At 38.7% G+C, this 23156-nt stretch overlaps 3 protein-coding genes across 4 annotated transcripts in view; 2 read left to right on the forward strand and 1 right to left on the reverse strand.

Annotated features, from left to right (window-relative positions):
* The window catches only part of LOC135255806 (GTPase IMAP family member 9-like), a 118743-nt gene that overhangs the window by 39225 nt on the left and 56362 nt on the right, over positions 1-23156 (forward strand). The window contains exon 1 of one of the 2 annotated variants that reach the window (XM_064337472.1): positions 15669-15775. The exons of the other annotated variant lie outside the window; for it this stretch is intronic. The gene's annotated coding sequence lies outside the window, so the exon portion shown is untranslated. Of the gene's footprint in view, positions 1-15668; positions 15776-23156 lie in introns of those variants that run through there. 2 annotated transcript variants of the gene reach the window in all.
* On the reverse strand, positions 8233-12837 carry LOC135255805 (uncharacterized). Its single transcript, XM_064337469.1, has 2 exons — positions 12177-12837; positions 8233-10520 (listed from the first exon to the last, which is right to left on the reverse strand). Exons 1-2 carry the CDS (start codon positions 12835-12837, stop codon positions 9541-9543), a joined length of 1641 nt encoding a protein of 546 aa, XP_064193539.1. The 3' UTR covers positions 8233-9540.
* Positions 15697-23156, forward strand: part of LOC135255807 (GTPase IMAP family member 4-like) — a 41628-nt gene continuing 34168 nt past the window's right edge. The window contains exon 1 of the mRNA XM_064337475.1: positions 15697-15775. Within this exon, the coding sequence (XP_064193545.1) occupies positions 15745-15775 (31 nt within the window). The 5' untranslated portion in view covers positions 15697-15744. The remainder of the gene's footprint in view (positions 15776-23156) is intronic.

A 23156-nucleotide genomic window follows, 5' to 3' on the forward strand; every position in this document is an offset into this window, starting at 1 on the left:
GCATAGACTTTTGAGGATATGCACAAAGGCACAATGACTCTCTATATGATCACAGCATATGCATGAATGACAGCTATTTTGCGTATGCGTTCACGTAAGTTAATTCATGTATGCTTCCAGCCTTACGAGCCTTAAGGACCTAGCTGCTCTTGCGCTGTTCGTTTGTTTGAGATTTTCCAGTCAGGTTCGCTGATCTGATAAAATCCTTAGCATATATCACCCAACTGTAGGTTTGTTTGGTAAATTCTCAAAACAAATACATGCTGCTGCTTAGAAATGTTTTGTGCAGCGTTTCAGTAAAACCTGGTCTGTATTTATTTTGGCTAATCATCTGTCCGTCCATTATCTAACCTGCTTAATCATAGTCAGGGTTGCCTGGGGCTAGAGCCTATCCCAGAATGCACTGAGACAGGGTGGCATGGAGAATTTAATCATTTTACCATTATGTTGGACTAAATACCTACAATAATACAATGGCAAATTAATTGCAAGATGAATGATTTAGTGCAACGGAATACGCGCTAACAAATTCCATTAGATAAGCCTCATTCTGTGGAGTTGGACTTCAGTAATGGAGGTTTTGTGGCGTATTTTAGCTCCGATTCATTTGTGTCTCTGATTAGCTGAGAGGTTCTCACACCTGGTCCCTAAGCCCCTAAATTGGCTGTTGATTGAAAACCTGCGGTCTTGGTGGACGTGCAGGGCTGCGTTTTGACGTCCCTGGCCAATGCAACGTCGTGGAAGCTCGAGCAGATTACATGAATGCTAGAGAGATTCGTTCCATGTTCGGGGACCTGTGGTTTTATTCTTGAAAGAGAAACATAGTCTGAAGGTTTCAGTCAGCATTAAGGTGGATGCTATATACCACCATGCAATGGATACTGCTACAATGAAGCGGACCCTATGTTATGATTAAGTGGTTACAATGGAACAATGAAATGGTAACTATAGAACAGTGTAGTGGATACTATGTAACAATAAAGTGGTTACTACGAAACAATTAAGTGGATATTATATAACAATGAAGTGGTTACTACAGAACAATGAAGTGGTTACTATGTAACAATAAAGTGGTTACTACGCAACAATTAAGTGGATATTATATAACAATGAAGTGGTTACTACAGAACAATGAAGTGGATACTATGTAACAATAAAGTGGTTACTACGCAACAATGAAGTGGATACTATGTAACAATGCAGTGGTTACTACGAAACAATTAAGTGGATATTATATAACAATAAAGTGGTTACTACGCAACAATGAAGTGGTTACTATGTAACAGTAAAGTGGTTACTACGCAACAATGAAGTGGTTACTATGTAACAATAAAGTGAGTACAAACTGAAAACTGGGTTGGCCTGTCTGAAAAGTCAATATTCACTCAGACTGGGCGTATTGCTTCATGCTCAGTGCAATATTTAATTAAAAAGTTGATCTGAAGCAACGACAGCATCAATGATATTATGAAATATTAGTAAATATGATATATAAAATAGAATATATTTATACATGGAAAAAAATAATACTGTAAAATATACACAGTTGTCAATACTGTGAGAAAAAATATTTTACCTATGCCCATTAACAAAGTTCAAATATAAGGTCTGTGATTGTTACAAAAAGAAAATAGCTTATGTCCCATAAACTACTTAAGTGCTGCTCTGTTGGAATTCCATCGCTGTAAGGCGGTAACACTGGAGGGGGGTGGTTCTCATCGGAAGCCGCTAAACGAAATGGCGATTTGGGAAATGGCGTAATCACGGTTGCCACGGCAATTATCACCCCGCGCTCTCAGATGCATTGTGTGCCACGCGAGTGATTTGGTTGGTAGTATTAGGGTGTCACCCCTTTTCCATTTCACCATCTAAAGCCATGAAACATGTGAATGGGTGAATGAGAGGCATCAATTGTAAAGCGCTTTGGATAAAAGCGCTATATAAATGCAGTCCATTTACCGTTTACCATTTAGATACTCCAGGCAGCCATCTTTGGGGGCAGCCTGACCAGTGAGTGAATGACTGTTGTTTTCTGAAGTATTAGTGCAGTGAGTTATTTATGAGTATGTGTTTTTAAAAATAATTCATTTGTCTGTCCTGGCTTCTTACCAAATGCTTTATAAAAGACGCAGCGCTGGGCTTTGCCATTTCATCGTGTGATTTACTTTCAGTCGGTATAATCCTGCTTGAACCATTGTGTCTGCATTATACTTCTTTTCCATCAGTTCTTTAAAACATTTTTTTTGGATTCTATGGCTTGAGAGGGCAGCTTGAATGATGAAGCAGCCTGCTCCAGTTTTGAAAAGTCTTTGGTCGACAATAAAAAAAAGCTAATATGACTATCAGTATTGGATTTTTGGTATAACAATCCGATAATATACCTGAGGATTGATGTCCAGTGTTGACAGTTAATTCACTCTAAAGCCTGAAAGCCTGGGTTTTTAAGGGGGGTGGGGGGGGGGGGTGCTACATCCATATCACCCGATGTAAATAACCTCAAATTAAAGCTGACAGTCCACAATTTAACCTTGCATTCACTGTTTCATTTCAAATTCAATGTGTTGGAGTACAGAACCAAAACAACGAACATTTTATTTTATACATTTTTTAATTTCAAATTTTAAAATATTTGACTGATAATTTTTAAATGATTTTGACTATACTGTAAAACTGTCAAAGTAATACGCAGTGCAAGTTAACTGTAACTACTTCTAATAACCATGTAATAACATACATCAAATGTACCCTTAACCAGTCAGTAGAATTTATGGTAAAGGTAACTGTTATCATCGCAGAAGTGGTGACGAAAAAAAGGTTAAAATGGCTCGTAAGCAGGTTTACTAGAAGGTTCCATGGCAAAACAACACACGGCACTACAAAATAAATAAATAAACAAAATGGAAGTAGGAATTCAGAGCATGTTCTGGGGGGGGTACAGTTTTATGGGTTGAGAGGTAATAGCTTGGCCTCTCCTTATTTATTCAGTCTGGGGGGCGCTACGGAAGGAACATGTCGTGTTTAGATGTGGGGGGGGGGGGTGGGGGGCGGGGGGGGTGGAAATGGAAAACATAACCTTCTGGTGGAAAATGAAAAAGGAGGGCGTAAATCAAAACAGTATATACGCACAGAGGGTGCATACGCACCCTTTCCTTCTTCTTATGAAGGTTAAAATGCGGGGTTATTGGGTGTTGCTGAGAAGGTGTTTTTCCACTGCAGGAAAAAAAGGGTAGGAAAAAGTGCCTAAAAAGGTACAAATGCTTTTATACAGGTGGTACCTTAGAGGTGCATCTAACTGTACCCCTAGCCAGCAATACTTCATTTACTTATGGTTTCTGGACCTCTAATAACATATATGTTGTAGCCTGCTAATCTGCTCTCACATCTCATGTGAGGGACGGGTCTCATCTGGTTTCTGCCCTGCCACTCTCGTCTCTGAGTTTCTCCTGAAATCCACACCGTCGTCTTGGATTCCCATCCGTGTTCACGAGTCGCTCTCAAGGAGATTGGAAACCAACGCGAGGAGTCGTAAACCCCAATTCCTTACCGAACTGTCGTTAGAAACGCTACTTGCTGTTGTCAGCGCGAGGTCCTATGCAGTGGCGATGTACGGTCTACATTATGTCACCTCAGGCGGCATCCGTACTGAGGGGTGACACACAAAGGAGGTAAGGGGGTAAAAAAGTGTTGTGTCAACCCCCCCCCCCCCACCCGCTCCCCTCTCTTGCAACCCCCAAACCTCAACAGCCACCCCCTCACCGCCTGGTTGACTATTTTGCCTACGGCAAGACAAAGGCCAGAGCTCAGCTCTCTTATTCTTACTGCATAGCCTGATTGGCTGTTTTGCTAAGGCATCCAGCACAGCTGCCGGGACCGTGTCTGTGCAGGTGCCGCAGTCGACACAAAAGCATTATTTGAAGCTGTTTTTTTTTTTCCCAATAAAACTCAAAGGCAGTTCTTCTCGGGCCAAATCCACGGCTCCGTAACAGGTTTCAAAGCGGTGCTGCAATACAAAGGAAAATAGAATTAAAAAAAAGAAATCTCTCTTTTTGAGTGTGCTTCCTGAATTTTTGAACGTGCTCCTAAATTTTTCCTTAGCACACAGCTGTCAGTTTCCACGGAAATGTGCATGACATGCTGATTGCGTCAGCGACACGAGAGGAATCTCTGGCACGGACTCGCAGTGGTACTCTTGGATAGAACAGAAGCTGCATGGGCTGCACATTTCCTCTGACTAAATCAGAGAAGCCAAGAAGGTCTGCCTCGTCATCCTCTGGCACCCATGGAAAGCATGGCACATTTCCACGCTGAAATGTGAGTGGCTTTTCGTTACATCTGAAACTGCAGGGTAATACTCCTTGTGTCACTGGTCCCAGAACTGTTTCTGTCTTTCACAGTATCTGAACATCAATAGCAAGCGAAAGAAAGTGGGGAATAGGTGGTGCTCAAAAAATAGATTATTACTCAGACAGAAAAAAAAAGCCTGGTTTAACATGTTAATTGTCAAAAATATACACCTCGCCACTTCCGTTCATTGCATTACATTACGTTTATTTAGCAGACGGTTTTATCCAAAGCTACGTACAAAAGCACATCTCATGGTCATTGGAACAACTACAGAACACAGGTTCGATAAGGTACAGTGCTCATTTTGTACAGTTCTTCATAGCCATGGACACAGTTCAGTTCATGGAGCGAAAATTGTTCTGACCTAACTTACGCCAAGTCAAAACTAAGGGGGGAAGGACAGGCTACAACATTAGGACGAATGGGGGTACGTGTAACATGAGTGGCATGAAAGAAGGATTTTAAGTGAAATGATCCTCTGAATGGTGGCAGTTAGTCCAGGTATAGTCTGAAGAGATGTGTCTTCAGTCCACGTTTCACTCAAAGTCCGATGGTGTCCTGTGCTGTCATTGTCTGTGAAGCTAGCCCAATCCATTCCGGAGACATCACAGTTTGTGTCTTGTTGCCAGTTTATAGTCCAGTATCATGGCTGATTATCATTGTAATTCAAGGCTCACACAATGTCGATAGACTCCAGCCTTTGGCTGGTTGGAGGACCTGTGGACTATTTCCCTCCGCTGGGCAATGAACTGGAAAAGCTTTCCGCAAAGATTCAGCCCGAAACAACAAACCTGTGCAGCCACAATTCAGCTGTCCTGGACTCTCTTCCTCCCCGTCTCTTCCCGAAAAAATGATCAGTCAGGCCTGAAAATTCTGCTGTGCACTTGCCGAGCTGTGATGTACTGTAACCCTGTCACAACTGAGTGAACACAGTCCTGCTAGATCCATGTGGCACCTGCCTGCATTGTTCACCTGCTCATCTCTGAAATTAAAAGAAGAAAACAAGAACAGCTGCTGGACATGTTTTTTGTGTACAAGAGACCAAAAATTATGGAAGGACTCATTCCGTTGGGGAATTGGTGGGGGGGGGGGAGGGGCGAGGGGGATCTCTGAAATCTATGTTTATAAATTAATCTTCTGCCTTCTCTGTGCAGTGTGTGCTGTCTTACCCATAAATTTGGTTAAGGTGCTGCTGTACTTCTTCTCCATGTTTATGTGTGCTATATTTTATTTTACAGTACTATAAAGTCCGTACCAGTGCAATCAGACACTTTTTTTTCTGCTGTGTGGATATTCCTGAGGATATCAGTTAGTCTCAGTTCTCAAAAACAGAACACAAGTAACTTTGTTGTTTGACAGGGGTTTTAGTCTGTAGAGAGAAATTGCTCTACTTTTCTTTTCTTCCCCCACTCAGGAACGGGTCTGTGGGTTTTAGTCCAGAGAAGATTTACCCAGTACTTTCATGCCAGAGTTTCCACCCTTTTAGGGACCCCCTACCCCCACCCGGGCTCAGAGGCATCCAGAAGAATATTGTGGAAGGCGGTGGGTGGGGTGGGGTTTGGGGGAAGGGGTAGAGATTGTGATTGCAGACCAGGGGATGGGGAGTAGGGGGGGGGGGTTTGTTGTGGGATATTACAATCATAAGCAGAGGCGGGTGGGGCCCGGGGGGGTATTCTGCCTGTGCTCATACCTGCTGGCCAGGGTTCCCCTTATACACAGGGCTTTCCGCCATTCCACCTGGAATATTCCCAATTTCGTCTGAATTTCGTCTAGGATTAAGTGGTTCCATAAAATGGATGGATTGATTCAGACCTGGGTCAAATACGTATTTGTTTTGCATTCACATACTTTTCTATGGTTTACTGATCTTGCCTGGTGCAATGGAACCAATGAAATACTCTCAAAAAGTGCAAACCCCGCCTTCAGGTCATATTGGCAGGCTCAGTTACACCAGGCAAGATCAATAGAGCGCAGAAAAGCATTTGAATCCATTACATTACATTACATTACATTACATTACAGGCATTTAGCAGACGCTCTTATCCAGAGCGACTTACACAGCTTTTACATAGCATTTTACATTGTATCCATTTATACAGCTGGATATATACTGAAGCAATTCCGGTTAAGTACCTTGCTCAACGGTACAACGGCAGTGTCCTTACCCGGGAATCGAACCTGCGACCTTTCAGTTACAAGCCCAGTTCCTTACCCACTGTGCTACGCTCCGTCCAAAACAAATACGTATTTTACCCAGGTGTGGATTGAGTATAACGCAGGTTCATGTTTTCAGTTTCATATGTAAGAAGTTAATGGATGTATTCATATAGTGTCCATTGTCAAACATTCTTCCCGCTTCTCTCAATCCCTTGTCCTCGCTTAAAGCCCCTCCATCCTCATTTGAACCTTCATCACCACCATTCAGCTCCCCCTCCATGATCCAATGAATGGCTTATAATGACACTCTGACTGGCACATAATTGCAGCAATGTATTTTTTTTTTTGGCCAATCACAGCTGGCCATCTCCATTTCAGATCGTAAGCGCTTTGAGTTAGAAAACTGGCGTGGAAAGTTTCCAATTTTAGGCAACTTTCCACGCCAGTTTTCTAACTCAACGCGCTTACGATCTGAAATCACGTTAAAGCTTGTAATAAATGTCACCACATAATTGTGTGTGACATTTATTACAAGCTGTAACATGGTGTCATGGTCTGTTATGACAGGTTTTCTGCCACACGTATGAGTGTAGTGTCTGTTTTATGGCACATAATTCAAATAAAGTTTTGTCGGAAATTGTTTTTTTTTTTTTTTTTTTTCCAGAATTTCCTCATATGAAAGGTAGGGGCTTTAGGCCAAAGCCTTTGGTTCTTCTGGTTCTTTGGAAAGATGGGGGGAAAAAAAGAAGAAAAAAAAAAGAACAACTTAAAAAGGGCCCTCAAATATCTGAGGACCAAAAGAAGACCAAGAGAAAGTTTCGAAACATAAATATGCAGCAGGGAAAGGGAATTTGGATTACCCTTTGGCTAAGAACTGTAAAATCATGCAGAAGAGTATCCCAGAGGCTCTGAAGGAAGAGGACATCGATGTCATTGAGAGGAAAAGCGTTCTGTGGCTGGGGACGGGATTTAACTTTTTTTTGTACACAAGCCTTCTAATGAACTGAATTCCCTGGGCTGAATGAATGAATTGATTTTCAGCCCTTTGCTGTACTAGACTGACTTACCAAAGGTGATTCTGATATGATAATAATTATATGAATATACATGCTGAGGACAGTGTGGTTTAACACTGAACATTCTAATGCTGATGTAACAATCACTGCTGGTAGTTGAAAGCAATGGAGTTCAAAAAACATTGACTAAATTTTTTGAAAAAAATGAAAACAGTCCAAAAAACCTACTCTTCAAAGGGTTCATTGTTACAAGTGACCTTAAGGTTTTGAGGACACATTCCTATACTCACATGATAGAGGCTTTTATTTTAAGACTGTTTTAACCACACGTTTCATCACAATTTTGCATGCATTTGTACAGAAAGATCCTGTAAATTCCCCTTAAAGCATGTCACAACATGTTTTGGAGACAGCAGAATTACTGTGGTCTACCGAGTCTTTTGAAATCAGGCCAGTATCAGGCCAGACCTTCTTCTTTGTTTTCACTCCACAGTCCACCGGAGGAGGACAATTCCTGCAAAATTTGTGCGAGCAGATAGTAGGTACTATCTTTCCCTGACGCATCTCTGTGCAATCTAGACACCTGTACTACATAATAAGGTTAATAAAATAAAGGTTATCTTACAGCAGCACTGAACTGGACATAGCGTATTATACGATACAGACAGATTGTCTATAAAATAATCTGCAAATTAACAAAAAGAACAAGCACAAGTTGAATGTTTAGAGTATTGCATATTTTAATTTGTCATCCCAGCATATGCATAGATGACATTTTTTGATGCATTAAACAACCATAAATCTCAGGTTAGAGTACAAAGAATAGGATAAGCATGTTACTGAACATTGTAAATAAATTGTATATTTTAGAAACAATTTGGCTAGTTCAGCAATCCCAAACTTACTAAAACCAAACTTCACTTGCACTTTCACATGACTGTACTGTAGATTTTTTCAAACTTTAATTTTTTAATTTAACCTTTAGTTAACCAGGAAAAAATCCCATTGAGATTGAAATCTCTTTTGCAAGGGGGACCTGACATAAAACACAAACTAACACAAGACAGTAGACAAGCAAGTTACAGACATCAAATGGAGAAAGAGACAGCAGTGTAAAAGTAATTACAAGTACTACAGAGGTTAAAAAATGGAGCATATTTCAATCACAGAGTCATGAATTACATGTTTGAAGTCAGCAATATTATCTTCTCTTCAGCAAGCTTGAAGGGTATTAGTACGATACAGGATCTCATGCAGATGCCCCAGAGGCATTTTACATCATAACAACCCCATCAGCTATTAATTTATATGTAGCTAGGCAGCCATCTCACTTGCTAGCAATGACAGTACAGTTGCTCTGTATAGTACTGTAGCTCAGTACGGTAGCTTGCAGCGCAGTGCAAAGCAGTAACAAGCTCATAATAAATAGCTACCAAGCTAGAAAAATGTTGTTTTTAGCTTGCCAGCTAGGTTTTAGACAGATGGCTAATGAGTAAGCAGAAATAAATGTAACATCATATATGTTCTGCAAATCTTTTTTCTAGAAGGTGAAAGATAGCAGTGTGTTAGGTTATCTAGGCAGGTAGCTGCAGGCAACAAGGCTGCAATGTTGGATAACTCCTCTGCTACACAATCATTGTACATTTTCTCAGACGTTATCTGTTTTTTGTCTAGAAACAGTAACTAATGTTACCTGTCTTTACAAGCTACACTGATTCCTCTTTAATTGCAGGTCAAATTTGCTATTATATGACATTCAACCAAACATTAATGAGACAATCCTACACCAACCACCGCAACCCATAATCACACATTACAGAATACAAGAAATGGAATATAGAAGACTGTAGTTTCATTTTCAGAAATGTATTAAATGCAGTAAAATGTTTAACTAATTCTTAATTGTTAAATGCTCTGTGGATTACATGTTGCAATAATGACTTAAAATAACCCTTTAAATCAAACCTAAAGACATAACTTGATTGAATAGTGACCTCAGGCTAAACCAATCATTACCGTTTCCTCACTGAATTTTGCAGGCTTCTTTAATTCTACGTTGGTGTACTCCTGCTATTCCTGCCCCTGCCACTGCTCCCAGAACACCTGCTCCTAATTTTGTCCCAATCCCTGCTCCTATTGGGCCTCCCACTGAAGCTCCTATTACAGCTCCTACTATTCCACCAACAATGGCACCTCCTAAAATTATTAAAAAATTATTAAAGGAATTGTCCCTTTCTCCCAGACTTCTGGCTTTTATCAAAGCAGTTTTCCATTCCATACTATTCTCAAATCCGTCTGTACCCCCCCACATGACAACATATTTCTCTTTGCTTATCTCTAACATTCGCTTCTCCAGAATTTTGTCTTGTGCTTCTCTGATGGCCCTCTCAGCCTTTGAATACATGTCACTCGTGAAGTAGCTTCCACCATTTCTCTCCACCATTTTGTCTATATCCTGTAGCAGTGATGTGACTTGCCTGTGGCTAATCGGGTACTGAAATGTATGCGTCGGTAGATGTTCATGCTTATGTGGAGTTTCGCCGGTGCGATGTTCTAGAAGACGGAAACGCTCAGTGGAATAACCATAATCAAAGCTGTTATCAAGCACAGGATTCCTGCTACTTTCAATGGCCAGTAATATTACATACTTCAAGGCCTGGTCACCAAACACATCTTTGATCAGCTTCAATATGCCCTTCCTCTCTGCACTTTCCTCTCGAGACCTTTCTACTATGACAAAGGCATGAGGTCCTGGTGAAGCAAGGCTGATGCACGACAGGATTTCCTTCATCATGTCCTTCTCTGCCTTTCTGCGCGTATCAGCGATTCCTGGAGTTTCAACCACACTTACTCTCCTCCCAAGCACTTCTCCATTTGTTTTTTGACATTCTTCTCTATATGTATACTGGAATCTCTCTTCGAGGATCATTTCGTTTGCAGTCCTGTTACTTTCCGTAGTCTTCCCCATCAGTAATATCCTCAGTTCTGGTTTCTCATTCCACTCTGTAAAATAAAGATATTATCTTAGTGTATCTAAATACCTCAAATTTGGATGTGTGCACTCTTCTCTCACATTCCCCTTACATCACATTGCTTATTATACAGGCTCAATAACAATGGTAGAAAACACCAAGAATAGATTGGTGACCTGTCCAGGGTGTGTTCCTGCCACTTGCCCAGTGCATGCTGGGATAGGCTCCAGCACCCCGTGACCCTGACCAGGAATAAGTGGGTATAGATAATGGATGGATGGATGGATGGAAGCCACTATATGCGACTTGTAAAATCTTAATGTTGAGAGCCCCTCACATTATTTATGACAAAAAAGCTTTGTTAGTTTAGTAGAGAAGAAAAAAACTGATAGATGACTTTGGGAAAAGCGAACTCGAACCAAAAGGGAAACTGAACAAAAAAAATCAATGTCTAACATCTTACAAGGAGTCCAGTGTGTCTTGGCCCTCACTGTTCAGGCTGAAAGCACTTGCTAGTTATATGAAGATCTGAATCTGGTTGGGATCAGGTTGTGTTTTGTAAAATTTGTAAGCGCAATACAAATAACAATATTTTTTTTGTGGTGTAGTAGTTAAAATGCATGAATCTATTTTCTTGGACTTCTTAAAAAACTTCACTTCATTTTTTACGAGATATAGTTACAAACTTTACAGTACAGTTTTGTTTAGGTTAATTACTTTCTATATCTTCATGTTAAAATGGGTTTATGAAAAACTCACAGAATTCTTCTAACAGATACTACTGCTGTTGTCATTTCTATTCTTATTGTATTTTTATTTTTATTTTTTAATAAAATGAGTTATTCAAATGTAAAAATTTTTCCATACCTTCTTTTTCCACCCACACGTATTGGAAAATTATGCCCTTGGTTTTAAATAGGTAGTATTTTAGCATTTTTCTACATTTCTTTATTTGCAAATTATCTTAACAGTGTTATATATGTAAAATCCAAACATGAGTTTAGGAGTGAACAGAATCAGCAAAGTATATTTTTGTATAGATTTTTGATTTTCTGACAAAACAAATATTCTGGGAATGTGCAATTCAGCAGGTGACAGTGAAATGTGTTTTGTGACCTGAAATGAGTATACAATGGAGCATCGCGTAGTTCTGGCAGGCCACGACAGTTAAGCGCTCCGGCTGAATCAGCTGATGGCTCAGCTGAGTGATGTTCGCCTATCACAGTACATTCACTAACAGGGCGGTCTACTTAAACAGCTTCCCTCTACTCATTCGGCTGCTCCTCCTGCATGCAAGCGCTGCACATTGCTTCGTAAATCCCCTCCACCACCCCAGCTCCATCCCCATGCATCAAGAATTTGCATTTCTCCATTCCTATGTGTTAAGAATTTGTATTGCTCCATCCCTATGTGTTAAGAACTTGCTTTGCTGTTGGATCTGTTCTGTGTGTACCCCTCTAGGGGGGTTTGGCTGCTGGCCTCCCGGCCTTATCCACGCGGGCTGCGTGGTTGGCGGGAGAGCTCCAGAACAGAGCCATACCGCCAAACATAACTGTATTGCCTTTATTGTCAATAAAGTTCTACTTTGATGACAGTGGTCCTGACAGAATTAAATTAATGTTTGTATTATATTGCAAGTATATACAAACCCTGCACTTTGTGAACAGCTAGTTACAAAATACTCAACCTTTTCTGAGTTCTTTCTCTTCTCTCCTCAAGCGCTCCTTCTCCTGTTCCTCTCTTCTCTTCTCTTTCGCCTCCTGGAACTGCTCACTTGTGTAGTGCCATCCTCGCTTACCTAACATTTGATCAATCTTATTCAAGAGTTGAATTACTTGAGTATGATCATCCACTTTATTATTAAAAACATGATACCTCTGATTAATTGTACCAAGAATCTGTGTGAGCTCCGCACAGCCTTCTAACAAGGTCTCTAGATCATCAGGGTTCTCCAGTTCATCACCATTGGTAAAGAGGACCATCGTATGTTTTAAAGCAGCTTCACCAAACACTTCTTGAATCACCTCTGCTGCTTGTTTCTCCTCTGGTGTGAACCTGCCCAATTTCATCACCAGCAGGAATGCATGTGGTCCTGGGGCGCTCATTGGGAAACATTCTGCTACCCTGTCTTTTGCATCCTCCCTAGAAACCGTTAAATCAGTCACGCCTGGTGTGTCGACCACTGTGACTGTCCTACCATTCACTTTTGCTTCTCCTTTCTGACATTTAGTAGTTACAGCTTTCAAACTTAAACATGCTTTAAATTCTTTTTTTCCGAGGATGGTGTTTCCTGCTGAGCTTTTCCCAGACCCCGTCTTTCCCACAAGCATGAGCCTCAGGGAGGACATGGCTCCTGCTGTACTGGTAACACCTAAAAGAAAGAGTGTCATTGTTTTACTTTTTGTCATCACTGCCACACCTGCTCTCATAGCCACTTCCATTGTCACACCACCCACTCCCTCATCAATGCACGCTATCATAGCCACTCCCACTGCCCCACCTGCTCTTATAGCCACTCCCACTCTCATAACTACGCTCACAGCCACTCCCACTGCCCCACCTGCAACTTATACCCACTCCCACTGCCACACCCTCTCTCATAGCTAAGTTTATAGCCACTCCCACTGCAACACCCACTCTCATAGCATGCTCATAGCCACTCCCACTGCCACACCCACTCTCACAGCCACTCCCACTGCCCCACCTGCTCTTATAGCCACTTCCACTCTCGTAGCTACGCTCACAGCCACTCCCACTGCCCCACCTGCAACTTATACCCACTCCCACTGCCACACCCTCTCTCATAGCTACATTTATAGCCACTTCCACTGCCACACCCACTCTCATAGCTACATTTATAGCCACTCCCACTGCCCCACCTGCAACTTATAGCCACTCCCACTGCCACACCCACTCTCATAGCTACATTTATAGCCACTCCCACTGCCCCACCTGCAACTTATAGCCACTCCCACTGCCACACCCACTCTCATAGCTACGCTCATAACCACTCCCACACCCACTCTCATAGCCACTCCCACTGCCACACCCACTCTCATAGCCATGCTCATAGCCACTCCCACTGCCCCAAACACTCTCATAGCCACTCCCACTGCCACTAGCATCACCCCTTTATTAAGCAGATTAAACTGTGATTTGGGTCTGACTGTCTATTCTCTTAATTGATGATCTTTGGTAGTACTAAAAGACAATAGGCAGGCAAGTATTTAGTTTCCTATATCCCTAACTGTGCGATATCCTTAAATGTGTGTTTTAACATTTTTATTCACAAGAACAGTCGGTTGCTTTACTTTTAGTCATTGCTGAATTAACCAACCTGTTCTCATTAAGAAGAAAACCTTTCCAGATTTTTTTTCAAGTTAAAGTTAAGGAAAATGTTGATTCTAGTTGTTCTAGTTCTGTGAATCTAGTTTCACATTTAGTATGGGTGGGGCTAGTAAATCCATGATAAACAGTTCAGCTTTAGGTGAGCTGACTATTTTCAGTCAGCAGTGGAAGACAAACAGAGATTCAACAAGGGGTATTTATTTAAAGAGAAATGCTATCAAACACCCATATCACCGAAAGATGGCTTTTCATTACCAGGATCTAGATTTGTGGCACATTGAAACAGCACACTTAAATATTTCTCTCATTGCCTTTCAAATTGTCATATCTAACACCTAACAGACTGAGTGTTAACTTCTTTTCAGTTGTATAATTGAACATGCAATTTGACAAGGGGTGCTCAACCAGGTGAGTTTTCAGTCGGCGGTGGAAGACATTGGATATTAATTTGCTGCTTAGTACAGATATTTGCCTCCTTAAAACAAAGGATATTTCCTCCTGAGTCATGAGAACAAAGAGACTTCGTGAAAACTTCTAAAATCCAAATGAAGGGAGAAGAATCTTGGCAGAATGCAGCAGTTACTAATATTCTGATAGCAAGAAAAGACAATAGCCAGAACTGGAAGGCAATTCGTTTCGCAATATACTGTAGAATCGACAACTACTTCTGTTACATATGTCAGAAATTTTCCTGAATATTGCAACTACCAATAAAAGTTACTGCCAATACAGTCTGAAACCTGCCTTTGGCCAAACAAAGAAAAAAAAAACTGAGCAAAATAAAACCTTTTTGATAATTTGTATCCTTAGTTTAATTGATTAATAATCACTTTGATCTTGTCCATATGCTCTCGTTCTGATATAAACTTTTGTTTGATCTACTTTCAGTCTTAAGGACACTTGAGCATGGGGACTATTCTCAACGACTGAATACGATCGAGTAATTAGAATAACCCCTAAAAAGAAGGTTTATATCATTATTGCAGGATGGATGAGGAGCAATGAGAATCAAAAGCTAGTATTTTCCACACTGATTTGATTTGTATCTGTAATTTGTATATTTACTAGAGGTCTGTATTATGCTAGAAATGAGGATCAAGTCTGCCCATGCCTGATTATAAAACCATCCTGACGAGCTCTAGTCAAGTTTGTAGCCAGAACCTAATAACGCCAGATCACTGAAGCAGCCATATTTGCGCTTTCACACTTTTAAATCACGTTTTTCTTCTGTAAAATGCGATCGTAATAAGTTCCTCATTTGTATGTCTGCAGCAAACAGCATAGGAGTGACTTCCCAGTTCTTTCAGTATGTGTTTCCGAAAGGATATTTGTGAAATAGAGGAAGACTTTATATTTTAATGTTCCTGTTGACCAGAACAGGCTTACCACCTAGCTTTAGCTTTTCATCTTTCCTTCTGTTAAATGTTACACTTTAGTCATGTCCTATCTTTTCTTAATCTGTATTTCAGTTACAATAGTTTTAAAATCTAAGACATTTTTAAAAATAACTTTAAAAGAATGTTAAATATGATTTACGTACCTTTACCTCTGTTTTATATGCGTCTGTCTTCTACAGGAACTGAACAACAAAAATTAAACTGAACACCGTTACTCAGTTCTCCATACTTATACCACTTTTGCTTTAGCCTACCAAAGACTCAATATCATTGCAGAGATACCTGTCGGAATTTTAGTGTCCAGACGTGATGTTCGGGTGAAGTTTAGACTTGTTATTGCATCTGTGCCATCATAAACAAGGATTGTTTTCCTTTTTTCTATAGAGAGGAATTCAGGATGGACTCTGATTGTGAAGCATGCAGCATGAGACTTGCTCTTCTTCACTTGTGCCATGCTCAGTAAGTTTCTCATCTTTCAAGTAGGAGGAACTAACTTGTTCTCACAGCAAAATGGAGGGAAAAGAATCTTCACAGAAATCGAGTAAGGAAAATAAATAAAATGATATTTGGTAGGACTAAAAGTCAATAGCCAGGCATGCATTTAATTTCTCATGAATTTATAACATTTGTCCTTAACCTTGACTTACAATACCACTAAATGTTTTACCAATTTTCTTCACAAAAATGGTTTGGCGCTTTTAGTTATTGCTGAATTCATTAAGCTCTGCTTGTTAAGTTGGAAACCGGGCCAAAGACCGAGCAATCTGAGTTTGGCTGAGCAGGACTTTAACCCAAATTTTAAAAACTGCTTTACATTTAGTTATGCAGCAAATGCTCATAACCAAAGCAGCATAATTTTAAGGTAAAAAATGAAGTAGTAAATATATTTAAACATACAATGAAGTTCCATAGTAGGTGCAAGAGGGAGATTTTGCCAGTATTTGACAAAAACACCTCACACCAATTGCAGATTATTCTATTAATGCCTGGCCCTTTTCCACAACCTTTGGTTTTCACAAGTAATTGATTTCAAATGTATTAGAATTTAAGAAATCAATTAAAAATACATTTAATTCTGCTTTGATCAATAACTTTGCCAATGTTGAACAAAAACACCTCAAACCAATTGCAGATTATTCTATTAATTCCTGCCCTTCTTCCACAACCTTCGGTTTTCACAAGTAATAGATTGCCAATTTATTAAAATTCAAGAAACACAAAGGTTCCTGATTATGATTGTACTTTTATCTCGGTCCCTAACTAAGGCACAAAATGCCGAATGTGAATGTCCAATATGAAACCAACTTCACCTCGGTAACGAAAGGTTGGTGTGTTTTCAGTCTGCCGTGAACGACAGACAGTAATAATAACAAAAGTAATAGTATGAGTAAAATTAAACCTTTTTTAAAGTTTGAATCTTTAGTTTAAAATAAAATATATTTACATAAAAGCTATATATTTTACACTTCAGTTGTGTCCCATGAGCTCTCACTCTATATTTCAGTTTCAATAGTTTAAGCATTTGAAGCATTTTTTTTTTACTTCAAAATAATGTTAAGTATACTTTACATTATTTGACTTCAGCTGTGTACGCTTGCTTTTGTTTTCTACTGAAGTTAAAGAAAACGCTAAAAATTTTCTTTTTAGTCAGCTACAGTTTGCTTTAAACAGTTTTGGCTGGTAAACATGATTAAAATACAGGATATGAAACCAGTTCCTGATAAAACCGGTTTCTGTTGGTTACCACCCTTTTAACTTGTATGTTTTATAATCTCTTTTGCTTAAATCTATCAGAAGTTATGGAGTTTATTATAAAGTTTTTTTAATGAAAATTTTAACAAAACTTGATGCATGATCCTTGAACATACTACTACTACTATGTAGGCTACATGAATCTCTATCTTCTAACTATACAGCTCACTGACGTGCGTTGAAGATGACGAACGTTCGTGCCGAACTAAGTTTGCGGCGAACAGTTCATGTTGAACTCTTTTAAAGGAACATTTCATTTAGTTCGGCACCAACGCATGTTTGATAAAAAATTGATGCTTCTCTAAGCTCTAAGCGGAGGGTCATTTGCTTCCGCGATATCAGACTACTTCACTGATAGTGGTCCTGACATGACAGATATTATACGAGTGCATGCATGTATTGTCGTGTAGCGCAACTAATAAACAGGTCAGCAGAATTAAGCGATATGCTGTGGACGTCATCCCGCGATATGATGATTTTAACTTTACTTTACGCTCACATTTCATGATTAAACGGAACAATTTGTTCTCGCGGTGCATTTCCTGTCAGCAGTAATTTTTGTTCGTGGTGCACTGCCTTTTCAGACTGTTCGGTAACCTTAGCTAACGTTCGTGGCGAACAAAAAAAAAAAGTTTGAATATGTTCACGAACGTTAGCTAACGCTCACCGTCTTGAATGCACGTCTGGTGCTACTATCCTTATTACTGGACTATTGCTAGTGGCCATTCCAGTTCCTCAGTTTTGTTTTGTACTGTCTAAAAAGAAAGGGAATTCATCATTTCACAGTAAAATTAAGACAGTTTAAACTATATCGTTTCACTGTATATTGTATCAATCAAATGCAAATGCATTGGACTATGCACACATTTGTGCCTTGAAGCAGTAGTAGATTGCAATGTTTAAGTATACTGCTGTTTAAAGGCACAAATGTTCACATAGTTCAACGCATTATGTAGCATTTGATTGATAAGAGAACACGGGGGTTGATCTTGAACTCTAGTCAAGTTTGTAGCCAGAACATAATACAACCAGACCACTGAAACAGCCATATTTGCGCTTTCACACTTTTAAATCACGTTTTTCTTCTGTAAAATGCGATCGTAATAAGGTCCTCATTTGTATGTCTGCAGCAAACAGCATAGGAGTGACTTCCCAGTTCTTTCAGTATGTTTACAAAAGGATATTTGTGAAATAGAGGAAGACTTTATATTTTAATGTTCCTGTTGACCAGAACAGGCTTGCCACCTAGCTTTAGCTTTTCATTTTTCCTTCTGTTAAATGTTACACTTTAGTCATGTCCTATCTTTTCTTAATCTGTATTCAGTTACAATAGTTTTAAAATCTAAGACATTTTAAAAAATAACTTAAAAAGAATGTTAAATATGATTTACGTACCTTTACCTCTTTTTTTGTATGCGTCTGTCTTCTACAGGAACTGAACAACGAAAATGAAACTGAACACCGTTACTCAGTTCTCCATACTTATACCACTTTTGCTTTAGCCTACCAAAGACTCAATATCATTGCAGAGATACCTGTCGGAATTTTAGTGTCCAGACGTGATGTTTGGATGAAGTTTAGACTTGTTATTGCATCTGTGCCATCATAAACAAGGATTGTTTTCCTTTTTTCTATAGAGAGGAATTCAGGATGGACTCTGATTGTGAAGCATGCAGCATGAGACTTGCTCTTCACTTGTGCCATGCTCAGTAAGTTACTCATCTTTCAAGTAGGAGGAACTAACTTGTTCTCGCAGCAAAATGGAGGGAAAAGAATCTTCACGGAAATCGGGTAAGGAAAATAAATAAAATGATATTTGGTAGGACTAAAAGTCAATAGCCAGGCATGCATTTAATTTCTCATGAATTTATAACATTTGTCCTTAACCTTGACTTACAATACCACTAAATGTTTTACCAATTTTCTTCACACAAATGGTTTGGCGCTTTTAGTTATTGCTGAATTCATTAAGCTCTGCTTGTTAAGTTGGAAACCGGGCCAAAGACCGAGCAATCTGAGCTTGGCTGAGCAGGACTTTAACCCAAATTTTAAAAACTGCTTTACATTTAGTTATGCAGCAAATGCTCACAACCAAAGCAACATAATTTTTTTTTAGGTAAAAACTACATAATTTATTTACACAGAAGTAGTAAATATATAATCATACAATGAAGTTCCATAGTAGGTGCAAGAGGGAGATTTTGCCAGTATTTGACAAAAACACCTCACACCAATTGCAGATTATTCTATTAATGCCTGGCCCTTTTCCACAACCTTTGGTTTTCACAAGTAATTGATTTCAAATGTATTAGAATTTAAGAAATCAATTAAAAATACATTTAATTCTGCTTTGATCAATAACTTTGCCAATGTTGAACAAAAACACCTCAAACCAATTGCAGATTATTCTATTAATTCCTGGCCTTCTTCCACAACCTTCGGTTTTCACAAGTAATAGATTGCCAATTTATTAAAATTCAAGAAACACAAAGGTTCCTGATTATGATTGTACTTTTATCTCGGTCCCTAACTAAGGCACAAAATGCCGAATGTGAATGTCCAATATGAAACCAACTTCACCTCGGTAACGAAAGGTTGGTGTGTTTTCAGTCTGCCGTGAACGACAGACAGTAATAATAACAAAAGTAATAGTATGAGTAAAATGAAACATTTTTTAAAGTTTGAATCTTCAGTTTAAAATAAAATATATTTACATAAAAGCTATATATTTCACTTCTGTTGTGTCCCATGTGCTCTCACTATATTTTAGTTTCAATAGTTTATGCATTTGAAACATTTTTTTTCTTTTTACTTCAAAATAATGTTAAGTATACTTTACATTATTTGACTTCAGCTGTGTACGCTTGCTTTTGTTTTCTACTGAAGTTAAAGAAAACGCTAAAAATTTTCTTTTAGTCAGCTACACAGTTTGCTTTAAACAGTTTTGGCTGGTAAACATGATTAAAATACAGGATATGAAACCAGTTCCTGATAAAACCGGTTTCTGTTGGTTACCACCCTTTTAACTTGTATGTTTTATAATCTCTTTTGCTTAAATCTATCAGAAGTTATGGAGTTTATTATAAAGTTTTTTTAATGAAAATTTTAACAAAACTTGATGCATGATCCTTGAACATACTACTACTACTATGTAGGCTACATGAATCTCTATCTTCTAACTATACAGCTCACTGACGTGCGTTGAAGATGACGAACGTTCGTGCCGAACTAAGTTTGCGGTGAACAGTTCATGTTGAACTCTTTTAAATAAACATTCCATTTAGTTCGCCACCAACGCATGTTTGATAAAAATGGATGCTTCTGTAAGCTCTGAACGGAGGGTCATTTTCGCAGTGGCTTCCGCGATATCAGACTACTTCACTGATAGTGGTCCTGACATGACAGATATTATACGAGTGCATGTATGTATTGTCCTGTAGCGCAACTAATAAACAGGTCCGCAGAATTGAGCGATATGCTGAGGAAGTCATCCCGCGATATGATGATTTTAACTTTACTTTGCGCTCACATTTCAGGATTAAACGGAAACCCTTGTTCTCGCGGTGTATTTCCTGTCAACAGTCATTTTTGTTCTTGGTGCACTGCCTTTTCAGACTGTTCGGTAACGTAAGCGAACAGAAAAAAAGTTTGATTATGTTCACGAACGTTAGCTATCGCTCACCGTCTTGAATGCACGTATGGTGCTACTATCCTTACTGCACTATTGCTAGTGGCCATTCCAGTTCCTCAGTTGTGTTTTGTACTGTCTAAAAAGAAGGTAAATTGATCGCTTCACAGTAAAATTAAGACAGTTTAAACTATATCGTTTCACGGTACATTGTATCAATCAAATGCAAATGCATTGGACTATGCACACTTTTGTGCCTTGAAGCAGTAGTAGACTGCAATGTCTACTGCTGTTTAAAGGCGCAAATGTTCACATAGTTCAACGCATTATGTAGCATTTGATTGATAAGAGAACACGGGGTTGATCTTGAACTCTAGTCAAGTTTGTAGCCAGAACATAATACAACCAGACCACTGAAACAGCCATATTTGCGCTTTCACACTTTTAAATCACGTTTTTCTTCTGTAAAATGCGATCGTAATAAGGTCCTCATTTGTATGTCTGCAGCAAACAGCATAGGAGTGACTTCCCAGTTCTTTCAGTATGTTTACAAAAGGATATTTGTGAAATAGAGGAAGACTTTATATTTTAATGTTCCTGTTGACCAGAACAGGCTTGCCACCTAGCTTTAGCTTTTCATTTTTCCTTCTGTTAAATGTTACACTTTAGTCATGTCCTATCTTTTCTTAATCTGTATTTCAGTTACAATAGTTTTAAAATCTAAGACATTTAAAAAAATAACTTAAAAGAATGTTAAATATGATTTACGTACCTTTACCTCTTTTTTTGTATGCGTCTGTCTTCTACAGGAACTGAACAACGAAAATGAAACTGAACACCGTTACTCAGTTCTCCATACTTATACCACTTTTGCTTTAGCCTACCAAAGACTCAATATCATTGCAGAGATACCTGTCGGAATTTTAGTGTCCAGACGTGATGTTTGGATGAAGTTTAGACTTGTTATTGCATCTGTGCCATCATAAACAAGGATTGTTTTCCTTTTTTCTATAGAGAGGAATTCAGGATGGACTCTGATTGTGAAGCATGCAGCATGAGACTTGCTCTTCACTTGTGCCATGCTCAGTAAGTTACTCATCTTTCAAGTAGGAGGAACTAACTTGTTCTCGCAGCAAAATGGAGGGAAAAGAATCTTCACGGAAATCGGGTAAGGAAAATAAATAAAATGATATTTGGTAGGACTAAAAGTCAATAGCCAGGCATGCATTTAATTTCTCATGAATTTATAACATTTGTCCTTAACCTTGACTTACAATACCACTAAATGTTTTACCAATTTTCTTCACACAAATGGTTTGGCGCTTTTAGTTATTGCTGAATTCATTAAGCTCTGCTTGTTAAGTTGGAAACCGGGCCAAAGACCGAGCAATCTGAGCTTGGCTGAGCAGGACTTTAACCCAAATTTTAAAAACTGCTTTACATTTAGTTATGCAGCAAATGCTCACAACCAAAGCAACATAATTTTTTTTTAGGTAAAAACTACATAATTTATTTACACAGAAGTAGTAAATATATAATCATACAATGAAGTTCCATAGTAGGTGCAAGAGGGAGATTTTGCCAGTATTTGACAAAAACACCTCACACCAATTGCAGATTATTCTATTAATGCCTGGCCCTTTTCCACAACCTTTGGTTTCACAAGTAATTGATTTCAAATGTATTAGAATTTAAGAAATCAATTAAAAATACATTTAATTCTGCTTTGATCAATAACTTTGCCAATGTTGAACAAAAACACCTCAAACCAATTGCAGATTATTCTATTAATTCCTGCCCTTCTTCCACAACCTTCGGTTTTCACAAGTAATAGATTGCCAATTTATTAAAATTCAAGAAACACAAAGGTTCCTGATTATGATGGTACTTTTATCTCGGTCCCTAACTAAGGCACAAAATGCCGAATGTGAATGTCCAATATGAAACCAACTTCACCTCGGTAACGAAAGGTTGGTGTGTTTTCAGTCTGCCGTGAACGACAGACAGTAATAATAACAAAAGTAATAGTATGAGTAAAATGAAACATTTTTTAAAGTTTGAATCTTCAGTTTAAAATAAAATATATTTACATAAAAGCTATATATTTCACTTCTGTTGTGTCCCATGTGCTCTCACTATATTTTAGTTTCAATAGTTTATGCATTTGAAACATTTTTTTTCTTTTTACTTCAAAATAATGTTAAGTATACTTTACATTATTTGACTTCAGCTGTGTACGCTTGCTTTTGTTTTCTACTGAAGTTAAAGAAAACGCTAAAAATTTTCTTTTAGTCAGCTACACAGTTTGCTTTAAACAGTTTTGGCTGGTAAACATGATTAAAATACAGGATATGAAACCAGTTCCTGATAAAACCGGTTTCTGTTGGTTACCACCCTTTTAACTTGTATGTTTTATAATCTCTTTTGCTTAAATCTATCAGAAGTTATGGAGTTTATTATAAAGTTTTTTAATGAAAATTTTAACAAAACTTGATGCATGATCCTTGAACATACTACTACTACTATGTAGGCTACATGAATC

The sequence above is a fragment of the Anguilla rostrata genome, chromosome 5 (assembly GCF_018555375.3).
Source record: "Anguilla rostrata isolate EN2019 chromosome 5, ASM1855537v3, whole genome shotgun sequence".
NCBI lineage: Eukaryota > Metazoa > Chordata > Actinopteri > Anguilliformes > Anguillidae > Anguilla > Anguilla rostrata.